This window comes from Thalassophryne amazonica, chromosome 18 (assembly GCF_902500255.1).
Source record: "Thalassophryne amazonica chromosome 18, fThaAma1.1, whole genome shotgun sequence".
Classification (NCBI taxonomy): domain Eukaryota; kingdom Metazoa; phylum Chordata; class Actinopteri; order Batrachoidiformes; family Batrachoididae; genus Thalassophryne; species Thalassophryne amazonica.
Window position 1 is genome coordinate 2,713,072 of NC_047120.1, and position 19,739 is coordinate 2,732,810.

The window sequence follows — 19,739 nt, forward strand, 5'->3', positions numbered from 1 at the left end:
TAATTCATAAAATCTGAAGCTCGTGTTGTTTTTGCCCCTGTTTGTTTGTTTCTGTGTTTGTTTCTGAACAGTCAGTGTGAAGCCCACAGTTTTTCATATATCATTAGGAAATTTTTTCCTTAAGATTCATATCCTGATAGGCAAAAACTGATTCAGTTTTCAAGGTCATCAAAGTCAGGAAAAATCTTGGAAAAATCCCTATCTTTAACACTGAATGAATTTCCAAATATTCATAACTATACCAAAAAAATTATTTCATATTTGAGAGCGTTATGTAGGATGGTATTCTTTATTGACAGACAGAGTTTGATCCAGCTCTGATCCAGATCAGATTTTGTGGCCATTTAAATTTAACATTGAAACTCCATTTTATGTATATTTTACATTATATCTTAATCACATTTGTCGCAATAACTCTCATATTTGAAAGTGAGGTGCAGACTGGCACTCACTAAAGCCTGACAAAGTTTGATCCAGATTGTGGATTTTGTAGACATTTGCATTATAGCTTCATCAAAAGTGCTTCAATCACTCTAATTTTTCTGTTATGGATTCACCTACACCACCAAAATTGGATTTAGGTTCCAATTTTATTCCTGTTTGTCTATCTTCCAGTTAGTCAGAAACCACATACCCGGTGGGGCCGGTGTGTGTGGCCCGCTCCCTGCACCGCACCTCTCCTTCCGCCGGCCGCTGGGGTTGGGCCTCACATGTCACACCCTTTTAATGCACTTCACCAGCACAGTACACGCACGCACATCATACTGGGGTTTAAGTAGCACATTATAGGGATCAAATAGTTCTGCGGTCAGGTGTTGGGTATGGATTGATCTCCATCCACCACTCCTGCCCTGCCATTTTAATGCACACACTATCTTTCAACACAATTAGTAAACACACTCACTATTTAGAGTCAGGGTCACAGGCGGTGGTGGGTTTGCAGGGCAGCCTGTGGTGCAGCAGTGTGCCGCAGCCTCCGACGACAGTCTGCCACCTGCCGTGTCCTGCCCTGCTTTTAATGCAACACTATGTTTGCTCACTTAGGGGGTTGCACACAACAAGGGAGTTAACTGTAATAATTATGGTGGGGTTGGTAGGTAGGGTGAGTGTGGCATGTGTGGTTGGCCCTGGATGGCTGTGGATGTCTGGGGTGGGGGGGTCTGCCTTGCCGGTTCTGCCGTGGTCTCTGGGCCCTGCTCTGGGGCTCGTGGGGTCCGGGGTCCTGCGGTTCGTTGGGGGATGGGTGGTGGCAGTGGGGCGTGGGTGTTGGCACGGGGGGCGGACAGCGGCTGTGGGTTTGGGGGCCACGGTTTCCATGGGGTGGGGTTTTTGCCCTGTTTTCGCTTAGGCGGTCTCCCAATCTTGGGCTTGCTGTCCAGGGTGGGGTCCGGGATGGGGGTGGATTGGAGGCCGGGGGGTCCTGCAGGCTGCTTGGAGGGGTCTCGGGTGTTTGGGGGGCCTTGTGTGCTTCCTGGCCTGGGAGGTGGGTCTCGCCTCTTTTCTGGGGGCTGGGCCCCATCCTCATATGTCGGTGGTCCCTGCCTGCGCTCTTGGTTCAGTTGTGGTGGCTCCTTTGTCCCCCGTTCCCGCTGCCGCTCGCTCCTCCCTCTTGGGGCCATGGCCAGGGTGGTGCGGTTTTTGTGCTCCCCCCTCTTGATGGGCCCTGCCAACGCCCTGCATGCTTCCCTCGGATATGGGGTTGCTTCCTGTGCTTCCATGGGGGGGGGGGGGGGGGGGGGAGGGCGTTCCAGTGCCATTGGGCCGCTCTCTTGTTGGTCCGTCGTGCTGCCCCGGTGGCTCTGGTGGCTGCCCTTCCTGGCCCTGTGCCCTTCCACTTCCCTTTTTCGCCTGGTTCCTCCTGGGGCTCTGCGTCCTGGACCCATTTCCGTCGTCGCTTACGGTTGGCCGTATGGCTTCCGACGCACCAGAGTGGTCCATGTCTTATGGTAGGGTTCTGTACTTTTATCTTGGCCCAACACACCAGCCACAGTAGTGATCAGGTATATAGCTGTGATCTGGGTCTCTGTGTGTGGATGGTTATGTGTTCGTGGCCGACACCACAATTTGGTTTTGGGTGCTCTCAAGGGGATCAAAACTCTGGTGTCCTAGATTAGGGTATGAATGCTCACTAACTAGACAACAGACTGTCGCTGTCACTTCTTGTTCATGTGTGGTGGTTTGTTCCGGCATTTTTTATGTTGGGGTCCCATCTCCCCGATGTCTCACGTCACAGTTATTGTCTTCAACACTTGTTTTTCGTTTTTGTCTGTCTTCGTGTTTTGTGGTCGGTCCCTCCTGATAGAAGTTGTCAGTTGGCTTTGAGTAGGATGTTGTAGGCTTGTTGGGAAGGGTGGATGGGGGTCACACATGCACACCACATTCACTCACGCACTACATACCTTCTGTCCTGCAAGAATAAATTGCATATATGTGTATTAATGTTCATAAATGGTTCTGCCAGTGTGGCATTTACCATTACTATATATGCAGACGGGAAAAAAAAAAAGAAACCACATGCCCAAAAGCAATGACAAATTGTGCATAGCAGAGATAACCAATGTTCTGTTAAAATGATCCAAAAAAGAATTCAGAAACTGAAAAAGACCCTGACAACACCACAAAAACCTTTGGACTAAATACATACTCCTGACATTTGATTATGTAATATAGCTTCTGAAAAAGCACTTCGAACATTACTTTGACCTTAAAGTTTTTCCAAGGTAAAAATTTGTGGAATTGGGAACTCGTGTTGTCGGAGGTTTGTGCTCTATTCTTACGGTGCTCTAGTTGTAAATGAAATTGTTCTATTACCTTGCCACAAAATAGGGACAGTGTCTCATTGTCTTCATTTCTCTTCCTGATCTCAGACCGTGTAAGTTCAGAACAGTTTTAGTTTAACACCATCTTAGTTTTAATTAAATATCTTATAGACAGTCATATTTTCTCTCTCTCTCTCTGTCTCTCTCTCTCTAATCAGCTGGTTGCAGCAGGTACATCTGGAAAACGTGCACATGCTTTAGAGTGTCTGTCCCAGCACAGGGACATTTCGGTGTTGTCTCTAGGGATGCACTGATCCACAGTTTTTCACTTCCAATTGGTTACTGTCCGCTGATTTATCTGATTGAAACTCCATTAAAATATCCCCTAGTTCTTTGAGACTCTGGTTGTCTTTATTAGATATTTTTGTAAAAATCTCTAGTTTTTGCAGCACAGCATTTTCAGTAATCTCAGGCAGGGATGCTCCAACCCACAGTTTTTCATTTCCGATCCAGATTTAATTTGGATATCTGCCGATACTGATACTTTTCCAATCCGATACCAGAGCTCTGTTTGCTTTATTATTATTATTATTATTATTGTTGTTGTTGTTGATTTTATATGAGGATTTTCTTAAAAAGGAGCCCTGAAAGTTGAGCTACAATTTGCCACAAGGTGTATCTAAGATGAAAGCCTAGATCTGATGCTTTGGTGAAAGAATTGTTTTTGTTTTTATAGACTTTTATGGCCTTATTTTTATACACTTAAAGAGAAAAGACAGCACTCTGCCTCCCTGCCTGTCTCTCTCCCTTTTTCTCTGTCTCTCTCCCTCCCTTTCCCTCTCTCTCTCCCTCTGTCTCTCTCTTTTCTTCCTCACTTGCTGCGCAAACTTCGAACTTTTGGTAAACACAAAGCTTTTCAACTGTAAAATAAATATCATGATCAACTCTCATGCTCAGGACTTTAATTGAGATTTTCTCCCCTTCAGCAGACAGAATCTCTGTTTGCTGTCCTCCTCAGCTGCACACTGAGCTGGCTTTTCATAGTGTTTTACAACCTCGGGACAGTGAAGTGGCTATCTTTGTAGCACAAATTTTCAGCAACAATTCAGTTAATTTGTCAGAAAATCTGTGCTTGATGAACAGACAATTTGAAGCCGAGAACTGGGCAGAAATTTCCCACTACCCGCAGCTAGAACACTGCGGAAGAGAGCTCTTTCAAACAGCTCTGCTTCAGAATAATCCATCCTCTTCCTCCCGCTTGGCAGTAAACAAGCAGAGAGCAAACAACGGCAGTTGAGAGGATTCACAGTGGCTCTTCTCCGGTATCAGAAAATGTCACGGATTGGATCTGTATTTTCCGATACATGAATTACTTTGGTATCAGAACCCGATTGGTCCCATCCCTAGTTGTCTCACACTTGTGATTGGTCAGCCTGGACAGCAGAGCAGTAGCAGATGATTAAATCGGCCTGTTTTTAGTCTTTCCTCCTCTTGGTTGTTGACTTGGTCGTTGACTCTCTTTCTTTTGTGTGTTTTAAAGTCTTTCTACAAACATGTCTGAAGTCCAGCAGCTGAGGGACATGTTGAAACTACAGCTAATACCTGCTGATGAAGGAATGATTGCAGACCAGGAAGAAGAAATGTGTCATTTAAAAGAAGAGAACAAAAGAGGTAAAGGGCTGGATGCTGTTTTTAATCCTCCAGATCTCTTCTACAGAACAGCTTTGTTCACTCAGTTGTCTGAAATTGCTTCCCCTCCACCCTGTGCTTCTCTCACCTGCTCATTGAATTTCACACAACAGTCTTCCTCTTTCAGCTTCCACCATCTGATCTGTTGTTGAGCTCTCACTCTCTTCTTCTTCTTCACCTCTGTCATCCTACAAACCACCATCCTATGCTGTCTAACTACACTGTCTCCTGCCACCACGTTACAGTCTCAGGGGAGGTGATGGTCTAGTGGTTAAGTGTTGGGCTTGAGACCAGAGGATCCTCAGTTCAATTCCCAGCCTGACCAGAAAATCACTAAGGGCCCTTGGGCAAGGTCCTTAATCCCCTAGTTGCTCCCGGTGTGTAATGAGCGCCTTGCATGGCAGCACAATGACATCTGGGTGAATGTGAGGCATTGATGTGTGAAGCGCTTTGAGCATCTGATGCAGATGGAAAAAGTGCTATATAAGTGCAGTCCATTTAGCCTCCAATTTGTTTTAGCTTGCATCTCCTACACAGAATGTAGTCCACCTGTGCACACCTTCCTCCACACTTATATGTCACCCTGTGCGCCTCCCTTTTCTTAAAGTAGGTGTTCACTACAGCCATTTCCATCCTTCCATCCATCCATTTCCTTCCCCTTTTGCACAATCAACTACCATCTGGCCTGCCACATTCTTGTCCTTGATACCATATCTACCCACTATGTCCTCAGCACCTCTGTTCCCTTTGCCAACATGCACATTGAGGTCCGCTGCCCTCATCACTCATTTCATTCATTCTTGGGCACACTCTCCACCACCTTATCTAACTCACTCCAAAAATCTTCTTTTTCCTTTGTATCACAACCTACCTGTGGGGCATATGCACTGATGATATTCATCTTCACCCCTTTAATTTTCAACTTTATGCTCATGACCCTGTGAGACACTCGCTTAACCTCCAACACACTCTTAACATACTCTTCCTTTAAAAAGACCCCAACACCATTTCTCTTCCTATCCTCACCATGATACAACTTGAACCCACTGCCAGCGCTCCTGGCCTTACTTCCCTTCCACTTGGTGTCTTGCACACACAATATGTCTACCTTTCTCATGGATGAAAAATCTTCTCCTTTTGGTGGATTTCTGTTTTTTGCCAGTTGCCGGAGCCATTTTTGAGGTCGGTGCAAATCCATTGTGTTGTAACTTCCCCCTAGTTGTATCTGTATTATGTAATTTATGTCAGGCATCGATTTGGGCAGCCCCAATACACTGTTAGTTTCGGTCACGTTAGCAGAGGGCCAGAGTGGTTTTTGGCACAGACAACACTGCTTTTAAAGTAGAATGCCTTTGTGAAGTCGCCTGGGTCATTTTTGAGATCAGTGCAAATCTGTTGCGTTGTAAATTCCCTTTAGTTGTTCTATCTATATTATGTTATTTAAGTCAGGCATCGATTTAGGCACACTGTTAACCGCAAAAATTTATTTATTTATTTTTTTTTTTGAAATCATTAAAATAAGTAATAAAATGACCAGTAACTACAGCATAACATGTAATACCACCAGACTCACAACATTCATAAACCATTTCCTCCTGATTAGGGATGGGTATTGATAAGATTTTATCTATCAATTCCGCTTATCGATCCGCTTCTTTATCGATTCCCTTATCAATACCTCTTGTGAATTTTCTATGTACTAAAAGTAGGCTTTACAGGTTTTCTATGTCAACAACATTTTATTGAGTCTTAACGTAAATAAATATGAAATTGCCACTGGATCCTTGATCTCTGGACATAAATAGAAATAAACATCTGTAGTTTTTGTCAAAAGCGTTTCCTTTCAGATGTTAATGGCACAAGCCAGCTGCGCTACACATCAACATCAATATCATTCATAAAAAACGCAGGATGTGTCATTTTGGGAAGGGAAATAAATGTTTTATTCTGTTGTAGTTTGTCTGTTTTACAATGGTTGGAAAGAGGTGTCATTTGATTTAAAATGTTGATTCACTTTGAAATTATTCATTCCATCCGGACTCTATCTTTCTAACTTGTCTCGGCAGAGAGCAGCACATCGTTTGGAGCTGTGCAAATGGAGGACGATTCTTGTTTCTTGCCCACAACAAGACAAGAGTCCCAGTTAGTTACTTTAATCAGCACAAAAATGAATCACGATTGACATCTTTAAATGGCTTTGAGAGGGGTTAAGAAGCGGACTTGCCACTTCTGAAAAGCAGCGAAGCAGCGCCTATGAGCGAACCATGAAAACATCTAGCCGACGGGCAGGCATGCACGATGCCGCTGTGACAGTTTTGTGCACGTGGGAACACAGCTGCGTGACGTGTAACCACATCGTGCAGCTGCTGTGGAAAAAACATAAATAAAAAATACATGCTGTGACAGTTTCTTGCATGCGGGAACACAGTGCAAGCAGCTGCAGTGGTAAAGCCAGAAACTTTACCACTATACTATTTACCACAATAGTCCAGGGCTGTCCCTAAGCAATGGCACAATGTCACTGCGCCAAAGTGTTGGCATTTTGCTGAAATGGCGATACGATGTGGCTTTCTGTTTTGTTTTCTCCAACTTGTAAAATGTAACCATTTTTAAGTTTTGTTTTTTTTTAATAAAGGTTGATGGACTGGGTCCCTGCATGATTTTTTTTTTTTTTTATCCCTCTTTCTCTGCAATTCAGCAGATGCATTTCAGCTGGAGGTTGAACATGCAGCCTCGCAGTCAGGTTTTTTTTTTATTATTATTATTTTATTTAAGTTACCGTGTTTGTGAAGTTTTGTGTGTTGCCCAAAAAAGCAAAAATTAAAACGTGAAACACTCAGTGTGAGTCTGAGGGAAACACAGAAGAAAGAGTGGACTTCTGCTGTTTGTCAGTGTAGCTGGGGACAGAGCTGTGAGTCGCCCGGCCTGACAGCCCCTCACACCGGGCAGAGAGAGACAGCAGCTGGCCACCGGATCAATAGTCAGTCCCCACGTAGAGCAGACAAACACTCTGCTTCGCTTTAAATGCGCAGCAAGTCTATTTCAGATGATCAGCGTGGACCATCTTTTTGTTAAAAGGCTTAATTTTACTCTGTGTCACATTGGAAAGCGGTAGCTATCATTGCTAATTTGATTAGCTGTTATGCTCCAGTCTTCTGTTTTTTTTTCCTGCAGACGTTGCAGCCTGCCATATGTACTACAACGTTAAACGAAGCTTCGAGGCACAGAATTTGCCTCGAACATTTTTTTGTAATCAAATTATTTGAGTTACTCGACTAATCGTTTCAGCCCTACCTACAACATGATCTTGCTGCAGATAGTGTCTCTGTGCATCGTTCAACTGTACAGCACACTTTACACAAAGAGATGCTGTAATGCAGTAAGTCCCTTCGGCTGCTCCCTTGTTTGCACTTGGGGTCGCCACAGCAAATCCAAGGTGGATCTGCATGTTGAATTGGCACAAGTTTTACGCCGGATGCCCTTCCTGATGCAACTCCACATTACATGGAGAAATGTGGCAGGGGTGGGATTTGAACCCGGAACCTTCTGAACTGAAACCAAGCGCATTAACCACTTGGCCACCACCCCTGGTAGATGCTGTAATGCAGACAAAGCCTTTTTTGCGTACACACTACAAACAGTAGAACAGTAAACAGAGTCACTTGAGATATGCTAAAGCACATTTAGACAAGCCAGCTTCATTTTGGAATAAGGTGCTGTGGACTGATGAAACTAAAATTGAGTTATTTGGACATAACAAGGGACAGTATGCATGGCTGAAATAGCACACAGCATTCTAAGAAAAAACACTTGCTAACTACAGTAAAATGTGGATGTGGTTCCATCATGCTGTGGGGCTATGTGGCCAGCGCAGGTACTGGGAATCTTGTTAAAGTTGAGGGTCACATGGATTCCAGTCAATATCAGCAGATTCTTGAGAACAATGTTCATCAGTGACAAAGTTGAAGTTGCGCCGGGGCTGGATCTTTCAACAAGACAACTTGTAGTAGTCTTGTTGAAGTAGTTGTAGTCTTACACACCTCTCTGCAGTTTCTTTCCCCCTGCCATCCCCCCAATACCCCATCCCCGTAGAGACGGTGCCTGCTCCCAGACCACCAATAACCAGCAAAAATCTATTTAAGCATAAAAATTCAAAAATAAAAAAATAATATAACACCTTCAACTGCACCACAGACTAAAACAGTTAAATGTGGTCTATTAAACATTAGGTCTCTCTCTTCTAAGTCCTTATTAGTAAATTATATAATAGTCGATCAACATATTGATTTATTCTGCCTTACAGAAACCTGGTTACAGCAGGATGAATATGTTAGTTTAAATGAGTCAACACCCCCGAGTCACACTAATTGTCAGAATGCTCGAAGCACGGGTCGAAGAGGAGGAGTAGCAGCAATCTTCCACTCCAGCTTATTAATTAATCAAAGACCCAGACAGAGCTTTACTTCATTTGAAAGCTTGACTTTTAGTCTTGTCCATCCAAATTGGAAGTCTCAGAAACCAGTTTTATTTGTTATTATCTATCATCCACCTGGTCGTTACTGTGAGTTTCTTTGTGATTTTTCTGACCTTTTGTTTGACTTAGTGCTTAGCTCAGATAAGATAATTATAGTGAGTGATTTTAACATCCACATAGATGCTGAGAATGACAGCCTCAAGACTGCATTTAATCTATTATTAGACTCAGTTGGCTTCACTCAAAATATAAATGAGCCCACCCACCACCTTAGCCACACTTTAGATTTTGTTCTAACATATGGCATAGAAATTGAAGACTTAACAGTATTCCCTGAAAACCCCTTTTTGTCTGATCATTTCTTAATAACATTTACATTTACTTTAATGGACTACCCAGCAGTGGGGAATAAGTTTCATTACAGTAGAAGTCTTTCTGAAAGCGCTGTAACAAGGTTTAAGGATATGATTCCTTCTTTATGTTCTTCAATGCCATATACCAACATAGTGCAGAGTAGCTACCTAAACTCTGTGAGTGAGATAGATTATCTCGTCAATAGCTTTACATCCTCACTGAGCACAACTTTGGATGCTGTAGCTCCTCTGAAAAAGAGAGCCTTAAATCAGAAGTGCATGACTCCGTGGTATAACCCACAAACTCGCATCTTAAAGCAGATAACCCGTAAGCTGGAGAGGAAATGGCGTCTCACTAATTTAGAAGATCTTCATTTAGCCTGGAAAAAGAGTCTGTTGCTCTATAAAAAAGCCCTCCGTAAAGCTAGAACATCTTACTATTCATCACTAATTGAAGAAAATAAGAACAACCCCAGGTTTCTTTTCAGCACTGTAGCCAGGCTGACAGAGTCAGAGCTCTATTGAGCCGAGTATTCCTTTAACTTTAACTAGTAATGACTTCATGACTTTCTTTGCAAATAAAATTTTAACTATTAGAGAAAAAATTATTCATAACCATCCCAAAGACATATCTTTATGTTCGACTGCTTTCAGTAATGCTGGTATTTGGTTAGACTCTTTCTCTCAGATTGTTCTGTCTGAGTTATTTTCATTAGTTACTTCATCCAAACCATCAACATGTCTATTAGACCCCATTCCTACCAGGCTGCTCAAGGAAGCCCTACCATTATTTAATGCTTTGATCTTAAATATGATCAATCTATCTTTATTAGTTGGCTATGTAACACAGGCTTTTAAGGTGGCAGTAATTAAACCATTACTTAAAAAGCCATCACTTGACCCAGCTATCTTAGCTAATTATAGGCCAATCTCCGACCTTCCTTTTCTCTCAAAAATTCTTGAAAGGGTAGTTGTAAAACAGCTAACTGATCATCTGCAGAGGAATGGTCTATTTGAAGAGTTTCAGTCAGGTTTCAGAATTCATCATAGTACAGAAACAGCATTAGTGAAGGTTACAAATGATCTTCTTATGGCCTCAGACATTGGACTCATCTCTGTGCTTGTTCTGTTAGACCTCAGTGCAGCTTTTGATACTGCTGACCATAAAATTTTATTACAGAGATTAGAACATGCCATAGGTATTAAAGGCACTGCGCTGCAGTGGTTTGAGTCATATTTATCTAATAGATTACAATTTGTTCATGTAAATGGGGAGTCTTCTTCAAGGGCTAAGGTTAATTGTGGAGTTCCACAACGTTCTGTGCTAGGACCAATTTTATTCACTTTATACATGCTTCCCTTAGGCAGTACGAGGTCTGTCCGTAAAGTATCGTACCTTTTTATTTTTTTCAAAAACTATATGGATTTCTTTCATATGTTTTTACGTCAGACATGCTTGAACCCTCGTGCGCATGCGTGAGTTTTTCCACGCCTGTCAGTGACGTCATTCGCCTGTGAGCACGCCTTGTGGAAGGAGTGGTCCCGCCCCCTCGTCGGATTTTCATTGTCTGGAAATGGCGGAATGAAAAGGACTTTTTTTCCATCAGAATTTTTTCAGAAGCTGTTAGAGACTGGCACCTGGAAACCATTCGAAAAATTTATCTGGCTTTCAGTGAAAATTTTACGGGCTTCACAGAGAATAAGGACTTTAACTACAGGTTTAAGGACTCCTTTAAAGGATGGTCGGTGCGCCGCGCTGCGAGCTGCGACGATGCGGCACAAACCACTGGATCATTTTTAAGCTGATGGCTCTGTGGATACGAGACCGTCGTGTGCTCTTTCTCTGGTTATCACAAGAGCTGGACATCAACCATTTTCCGGCAGATTTCACTTTTAACAAGAGATTTTGTCATGGAAAGCCGCGCGGAGGCTTCGCGCGTCATGACCGATTCGCTGATGAAGCGAGACAAAGGAACACCTCCGTTTCGGAGTGTTAGAGGACAAGTTGGGACATGTCTATCTCGGCTTTCAGTGCTTACCAGCCCAGTGAGTATAAAAGAACTTGTGGAGAGCTGGTTCAAGCATGTCTGACGTAAAAACATATGAATGAAATCCATATAGTTTTTGAAAAAAATAAAAAGGTATGATACTTTACGGACAGACCTCGTATTATTAGACAGCATTGCTTAAATTTTCATTGTTACGCAGATGATACCCAGCTTTATCTATCTGTCATGAAGCCAGAGGACACACACCAATTAGTTAAACTGCAGGAATGTCTTACAGACATAAAGACATGGATGACCTCTAATTTCCTGTCTTTAAATTCAGATAAAACTGAAGTTATTGTACTTGGCCCCACAAATCTTAGAAGCATGGTGTCTAACCACATCCTTACTCTGGATGGCATTACCCTGACCTCCAGTAATACTGTGAGAAATATTGGAGTCATTTTTGATCGGGATATGTCCTTCAATGCGCATATTAAGCAAATATGTAGGACTGCTTTTTTGCATTTGCGCAATATCTCTAAAATTAGAAAGGTCTTGTCTCAGAGTGATGCTGAAAAGCTAATTCATGCATTTATTTCTTCTAGGCTGGACTATTGTAATTCATTATTATCAGGTTGTCCTAAAAGTTCCCTGAAAAGCCTTCAGTTAATTCAAAATGCTGCAGCTAGAGTACTGACAGGGACTAGAAGGAGAGAGCATATCTCACCCATATTGGCTTCTCTTCATTGGCTCCCTGTTAATTCCAGAATAGAATTTAAAATTCTTCTTCTTACTTATAAGGTTTTGAATAATCAGGTCCCATCTTAGGGACCTCATAGTACCATATCACCCCAATAGAGCGCTTCGCTCTCAGACTGCAGGCTTACTTGTAGCTCCTAGGGTTTGTAAGAGTAGAATGGGAGGCAGAGCCTTCAGCTTTCAGGCTCTTGTCCTGTGGAACCAGCTTCCAATTCAGATTAGGGAGACAGACACTCTCTCTACTTTTAAGATTAAGCTTAAAACTTTCCTTTTTGAAAAAGCCTATAGTTAGGGTTGGATCAGGTGACCCTGAACCATCCCGTAGTTATGCTGCTATAGACTTAGACTGCTGGGGGGTTTCCCATGATGCACCCAGTGTTTCTTTTTATTCACCTCTGTTTGCTCTGTATGCACCACTCTGCTTTTAATCATTGGTGATTGATCTCTGCTCCCCTCCACAGCATGTCTTTTTCCTGGTTCTCTCCCTCAGCCCCAACCAGTCCCAGCAGAAGACTGCCCCTCCCTGAGCCTGGTTCTGCTGGAGGTTTCTTCCTGTTAAAAGGGAGTTTTCCTTCCCACTGTCGCCAAGTGCTTGCTCATAGGGAGTCATTTTGACCGTTGAGGTTTTTCTGTAATTATTGTATGGCTTTTGCCTTACAATATAAAGCGCCTTGGGGCGACTGTTTGTTGTGATTTGGCGCTATATGAATAAAATTGATTTGATTTTGATTTGACAACGACCTTCAACACTGCTCAAAATCTACTAAAGCATTCATGCAGAGGAACAAGTACAACGTTCTTATGCACCTGCCTAATTTTGTTTAAAGAATTATTGCACACTTTCTGTGCTCATCTGCTATATGATATATTTAACTGAAATTGCTGATCCAAACAACCAGTGATTTATAAAGGAAAATCATGGAAAGCATCAGGGGTGTCCAGACTTTTCCATTCCACTGTATTTGGCATTATTGGACAAGGGCGAGCTACCTATGTGGTCTGCTAAGGCAATGTCTGCTTATTATGTTAAGTAAGTTTGGTAAACCACTGTTATGCGTATTATACTTTCATCTAGGGCTGCCACAAACAACTATTTTGATAGTTGACTAGTCAATGATTATTTTTGCGATTAGTCGACTAGTCAGTCATACGTAATTTCCTAAATTTAAGGCCTGCAGCATTTTCCGAGAAACGTCAGGGGATGAAAACATGAACATTTCCAAATCAATGACTATTTCGTAGACTTCATTTACATCAATCATTCAGAAATACAAACAGTGTGGTACTTGATAGTAAATCTGTGTCAGGTAGGCAGTTCTCAAAAACTATATGTCCATGCTGGAAGGAGAAAAGTGAGGGAAGCCACCAACACACAACTCTGGAAGAACTTTTAGCTTCTGTGAGTGGAGAAACTGGGAATAGTGCAACATTTTTATTTTTATCTTTATTTTACATATAGTCCCAACTTTTTTGATTTGTGGTTGTTTCTGTTGCATTTCTTTTTCAAACTTTATGGAGCAAATGCAAACACCAAACTCTTATAAAGAAGGAAAAAACTACATGGACATGTGCAGGAAAACTTTGATATAAACTGAACAGAACAATGCAGGCTGATTTGACTCCCCATATTTTTTGTAAATAAATCAGAATAAAATAGGCGGTAACTCACTTTGAAATGAATAAAACATATAGCTGCAGCTTATAACTTTGAAAAATAACAAAAATCAGCAGCTTGTATTTTTATTCTGACTCCAGTTCATTTTAGTGTGATGAAGTCATTTTTAAAAGTAATTTTTTTTCTCCTCATCAGTCATGTTTTATGCTTAAACACTACATTAAGCTTAAGATTGAACAAATAAAAACCTTTGGAAACAAACAGCTGTTAAAGTTCAGAGTTCTTACCTGCTTTAAGTGATCTGTGCCTCTGAACGTCACTGCAGAGCTTCTCCACGTCAGGGTTTTTTTTTTTGTTTGTTTGTTTTGTTTTTTTACCCGTGTAATGCGGAATTTTTGCTCAGTTCATTTATTCTCATTTTTTAAGGATTTTTTTAATGATATTTGACCGTTTATTTCATCTCATGAACTCATAAATTCAGTATACGATGCACACATCAAATCAGATCAAATTAATTTTATTTATATAGCGCCAAATCACAACAAACAGTTGCCCCAAGGCGCTTTATATTGTAAGACAAAGCCATACAATAATTACGGAAAAACCCCAACGGTCAAAACGACCCCCTGTGAGCAAGCACTTGGCGACAGTGGGAAGGAAAAACTCCCTTTTAACAGAAAGAAACCTCCAGCAGAACCAGGCTCAGGGAGGGGCAGTCTTCTGCTGGGACTGGTTGGGGCTGAGGGAGAGAACCAGGAAAAAGACATGCTGTGGAGGGGAGCAGAGATCAATCACTAATGATTAAATGCAGAGTGGTGCATACACAGCAAAAAGAGAAAGAAACACTCATGGAAGAAACACAAAACACTCACAGTGCATCATGGGAACCCCCCAGCAGTCTAAGTCTATAGCAGCATAACTAAGGGATGGTTCAGGGTCACCTGATCCAGCCCTAACTATAAGCTTTAGCGAAAAGGAAAGTTTTAAGCCTAATCTTAAAAGTAGAGAGGGTGTCTGTCTCCCTGATCTGAATTGGGAGCTGGTTCCACAGGAGAGGAGCCTGAAAGCTGAAGGCTCTGCCTCCCATTCTACTCTTACAAACCCTAGGAACTACAGGTAAGCCTGCAGTCTGAGAGCGAAGCGCTCTATTTGGGTGATATGGTACTATGAGGTCCCTAAGATAAGATGGGACCTGATTATTCAAAACCTTATTAGTAAGAAGAAGAATTTTAAATTCTATTCTAGAATTAACAGGAAGCCAATGAAGAGAGGCCAATATGGGTGAGATATGCTCTCTCCTTCTAGTCCCGGTCAGTACTCTAGCTGCAGCATTTTGAATTAACTGAAGGCTTACACATGGTGTGAACAGGACAGTGCCGTCTGACCCGTATGGGTAGAGAAAGTGCAGAGAGAAGTAAAGGCAGCTCCACAGTTTTTTTGTTTTTTTTAACATGTTCAGTCGGGTTCAAATCCTCTCTCTCTTCTCCTTGCTCGCTGTCTCACAAGCACTGATGGTCCTCAGCAGAATGTAATGTCTCGTGCCTCCGGAATCTGTCTCCCACCCGCTCCCTCGCAGTCTGCAGCCAGTTGACTCCGTGCGTGCACACACACACGTCCAAATGACGGTGGGGCGGCTCACTGCCTAAAACTATGAATTGAGAGGAAAAACAAATATTTAAATAAAATAAACGACTGATCATCTACTAAATTAGTTGTCGACAGTTTCAATAGCTGACGTAGTCATGACTAGTTGGCGAGTCGTGGCAGCTCTATTTACATAGCACTGCAGTTATTGATGTTTCTCTGATGTTACTGTAGTAATTAACACCATGTGTTTAACTATTCATTCCGACTAGAGCACTACGCAGGACTATATTTTTAGTCCTGCTCCCACTGAAATTCAGACCATTCCCGCCCGCTCCCCAGTGGGTGTGTCCATTTCAAATGTAGTTGCAACACAGTACGAATACCTAGAATGCTGTCAGACTGCAGTAAGAATATTACGAATGCACCTTAAATGCACCTCGAATGCCGTATGAGTGCGGTTCGAACACCACCCGAAGTCTGGATGAAAGGCAATCAAGGGGAGGGGCATGGCAGAGCGAGCGCTGTGGTCCACTGTCTTTTGAAGACCTGCCATATCTCTCTGCTGGATGTCAAATGGCATCCAACCTATGAACTGATGAACTGTAAACCAGGGTCCACTGATTATCGTATCACTGTAGCGCATGTACACACGTGTGATCAGACTATTACAGCCATCAGATCACTGACGTACACACTTGTAATTACCGGTGTGGCAGTAATAGCCAACAGTCCGCGATGCATCACAGTGCACCCATAATCAGGAGAATGGTAAATGGACTGCATTTATATAGCGCTTTTCCATCTGCATTGGACGCACAAAGTGCTTTACACATCAGTGCCTCAAATTCACCCCGATGTCAGCCTGCTGCTATGCAAGGTGCCCACTACACACCGGGAGCAACTAGGGGATTAAGGACCTTGCCCAAGAGCCCTTAGTGATTTTCTGGTCAGGCTGGGATTTGAACTGAGGATCCTCTGGTATCAAGTCCAATGCTTAACCACTAGACCATCACCTCCCCTGGTGAGGAGAATCTGGATTACATGTATCAGGTCATATATTGGATATCATGCATGATCCTGTAAAGTGTCAAGGCAGGTGCTAATATTAAAGCATTACACAGTGGCCGTCCGCCCCCTCCATCACTCATGCTTACGCTCTCTCTCTCCCACTGTCAATCACCCCCCCCCCCCCCCATGCCCGTTTTCTTTCCAGGATATTAGCTCTATGACATGATCACACTGTGGTTCACGCATGTGTGTCCTGCCAATCAGACTCTCTGAACTTTGCGATTGGGTGCTACATGCCCTCACTAGGATTTTAAGGTACCACTCAACAACTGAATTAGGGAATAAAGAGTGACTTTGACCAAATATTATATTTTTAATGCACATAATGATGGGCGCTTATTTAAGGCAGGCGTTTATTTTTTCAGACAAAGTTTTGACCCGGTCATTAAATGAGGCAGGTCACGATTCAAGGTCAGGCATTTAATCAAGGAAATGCGTAAGCCTAATTGGAGCTGGGGATTACCCGCAGACAATTTGGCGCCTCCTGGCTCTAAGCAGTGGTGGGCACAGTTCCGATAATCCAATAACCAATAATTATCGAAGATAAAGTTTTCATTATCGGATTATCTTTTCAGATAACTTTGAAAACCATTATTGGACTAATTATCTTCCGATAAAATTTTGTCCGATAATTTTTAGACCGTTAACGTAGTAAACAAAGCTGAACAGCTATAAACTCTTATAAAATTTAAAATCAGTTGAGCACCTGCCTGTTAAATGTTTTGTAGCAGATGTGTAGTTCTACCCTCTGCAAAACAGAGGAGAGCTGCTGGTCAGCAGAACTGGTCACCAAAAAAACCCATAATTTCTTTTAACCCCATACTGATACGACAGCAATATCACCAAGTCATCCAGAGGCATACATTTTTAACTTATGGTTCAAATTTTAACCAAACTAATTTCGGACAAGTTATTTAAATTAATGTCACGTCTGAAGTTTTATGAAGTGAAAATATCAGATATATGTTTTAGTTTTAAAGCAATGCGCTAATTTTTAAGGTTTGAGTGTGGACATGGTGTGTCCAGATGCATTATGGGTATAGGATAATCTCAGTACGTTCACGACATGAAAAATGCATTTGAAAAACTCTGATCAGGCTCCACGGACAACAGCGTTAATCTCTAGTGCCTAAAACTCTTGTGAATATATTCTCTGGGTTTATAGATGTTGTTGTGTTTGCGTTTATTAAATTCCACTCATCTTAAATGTAGCAGAGTAGCAGCAGACACAGATTATCTGGAATTTTGTTTTGGCAAGTCTCTACTGCCATCTGCTGGCTAGTAGTGTTCATGGAAGTATTCAAACTGAAGCGGGGTCAATATTTTCACTGTAGGTTCCAGTTCAACCTGTACCACAGAACCACACAGTGTAAAAGTTCAGAGCGCACAATTTATGTTCTCACACACATTGTATGTTCAAAAACCTCACGTCGGACTCGTGTTTCCAGAAGCAAAACGTAAACAGAATCTTTTTTTTCAAACTTAATTTACAAAAACCCTCGATGGGAGACATCAAAGTTTAAAAACAAAACAAACAGAAAAAAACATTACAAGACAATACTGGAATTTATCGGTTATCTGTAACTTCCGATACATTTTTGGATGGTTTATCGTTTTATCTTTATTAAAGATAACTTTTCAGTTATCTGATTCTCTGTTATCAAAGTTAATTTTTTGGTTATCTGTGCCCACCACTGGCTGTAAGTAATCCATTATATACATACGAGGTCTGTCATTAAAGTATAGGTCCTTTTTATTTTTTTCAAAAACTATATGGATTTCATTCATATGTTTTGACGTCAGACATGCTTGAACCCTCGTGCACATGCGTGAGTTTTTCCACGCCTGTCGGTGACGTCATTCACCTGTGAGCACTCCTTGTGGGAGGAGTCGTCCAGCCCCTCGTCGGAATTCCTTTGTCTGAGAAGTTGCTGAGAGACTGGTGCTTTGTTTGATCAAAAATTTTTCAAAACCTGTGAGACACATCGAAGTGGACACGGTTCGAAAAATTAAGCTGTTTTTCAGTGAAAATTTTAACGGCTGATGACAGATTTTGAGGTGATACTGTCACTTTAAGGACTTCCCACGGTGCGAGACATCGCCCAGCGCTCTCAGGTGCCGTCGTCAGCCTGTTTCAAGCTGAAAACCTAAACATTTCAGGCTCTGTTGATCCAGGACGTCGTGAGAGAACAGAGAAGTTTCAGAAGAAGTCGGTTTCAGCATTTTATCCGGATATTCCACTGTTAAAGGAGATTTTTGTTTTAATGAAAGACGTGCGGACGGATTGCAGCGTCGGCTTGCAGCCGCTGCGACGCTCCGCCACAGGAAAAAGACCTCTGTTGGAAGCCTTATGGACAAGTTGGAACATGTCCAGCTGTTAAACAATTTCTCATATACTCACTCCACCGAAAGCCATCAAAAGCCACCTGGATTTTACAAATGGTTATCAACACGGAGGTGTTTTTCCTGTGCCGCCGCACCGCGCTGGCTGCATCCCGATGCGCGGACCCGTCCGCACGTCTTTCATTAAAAAAATCTCCTTTAACAGTGGAATATCCGGATAAAATGCTGAAACTGACTTCTTCTGAAACTTCTGTTCTCTCACGACATCCTGGATCAATAGAGCCTGAAATGTGGAGGTTTTCAGCTTGAAACAGGCTGACGACGGCGCCTGAGAGCGCTGCGCGACGTCTCGCACCGTGGGAAGTCCTTAACGCGACAGTATCACCTCAAAATCTCTCATCAGCCATTAAAATTTTCACTGAAAACCAGCTTAATTTTTCGAACCGTGTCCACTTTGATGTGTCTCACAGGTTTAGAAAAGTTTTGATCAAAGAAAGCGCCAGTCTCTCAGCAACTTCTCAGACAAAGGAATTCCGACGAGGGGCTGGACGACTCCTCCCACAAGGAGTGTTCACAGGCGGATGACGTCACCGACAGGCGTGGAAAAACTCACGCATGCGCACGAGGGTTCAAGCATGTCTGACATAAAAACATATGAATGAAATCCATATAGTTTTTGAAAAAATAAAAAGGACCTATACTTTATTGACAGCCCTCGTATAATGGATGTTGTCCATTTTATTCATATAACTGATTTCGATTATAACGGACAAAATTAGCTGGTCCACCTGTTTCCGTTATATGCGACTGCGAGTTTTACTGTATACTCATTTTCTGCTCCTCACATGGCAGTGAGAGTAACTGAACATCAACACCATATTTGCTACACATCATCTTGAGATATGTTAGAACACATGGTAAAAATATGAATGTAATGCTGAAATACCCACATTGGGTATGAAAATGGGCATATTTTGAACCTCATTTAAAAATTAGCAGATTTCTAATAACTACAGATTTTGCTCCAAACAACCTAATTTATGATTTGACTGTATAGAGATGCTCTAACGCATCAATAAACATGCTGCAAACAGTTAGACT

The 19,739-nt window shown here is 42.2% G+C and overlaps 1 protein-coding gene across 1 annotated transcript; it reads right to left on the reverse strand.

Annotated features, from left to right (window-relative positions):
• Nucleotides 1-1,079: 1,079 nt before the first annotated feature.
• On the reverse strand, nt 1,080-1,718 carry LOC117531545 (basic salivary proline-rich protein 3-like). Its single transcript, XM_034194666.1, has one exon. It carries the CDS (start codon nt 1,716-1,718, stop codon nt 1,080-1,082), a length of 639 nt encoding a protein of 212 aa, XP_034050557.1.
• Nucleotides 1,719-19,739: the final 18,021 nt, after the last annotated feature.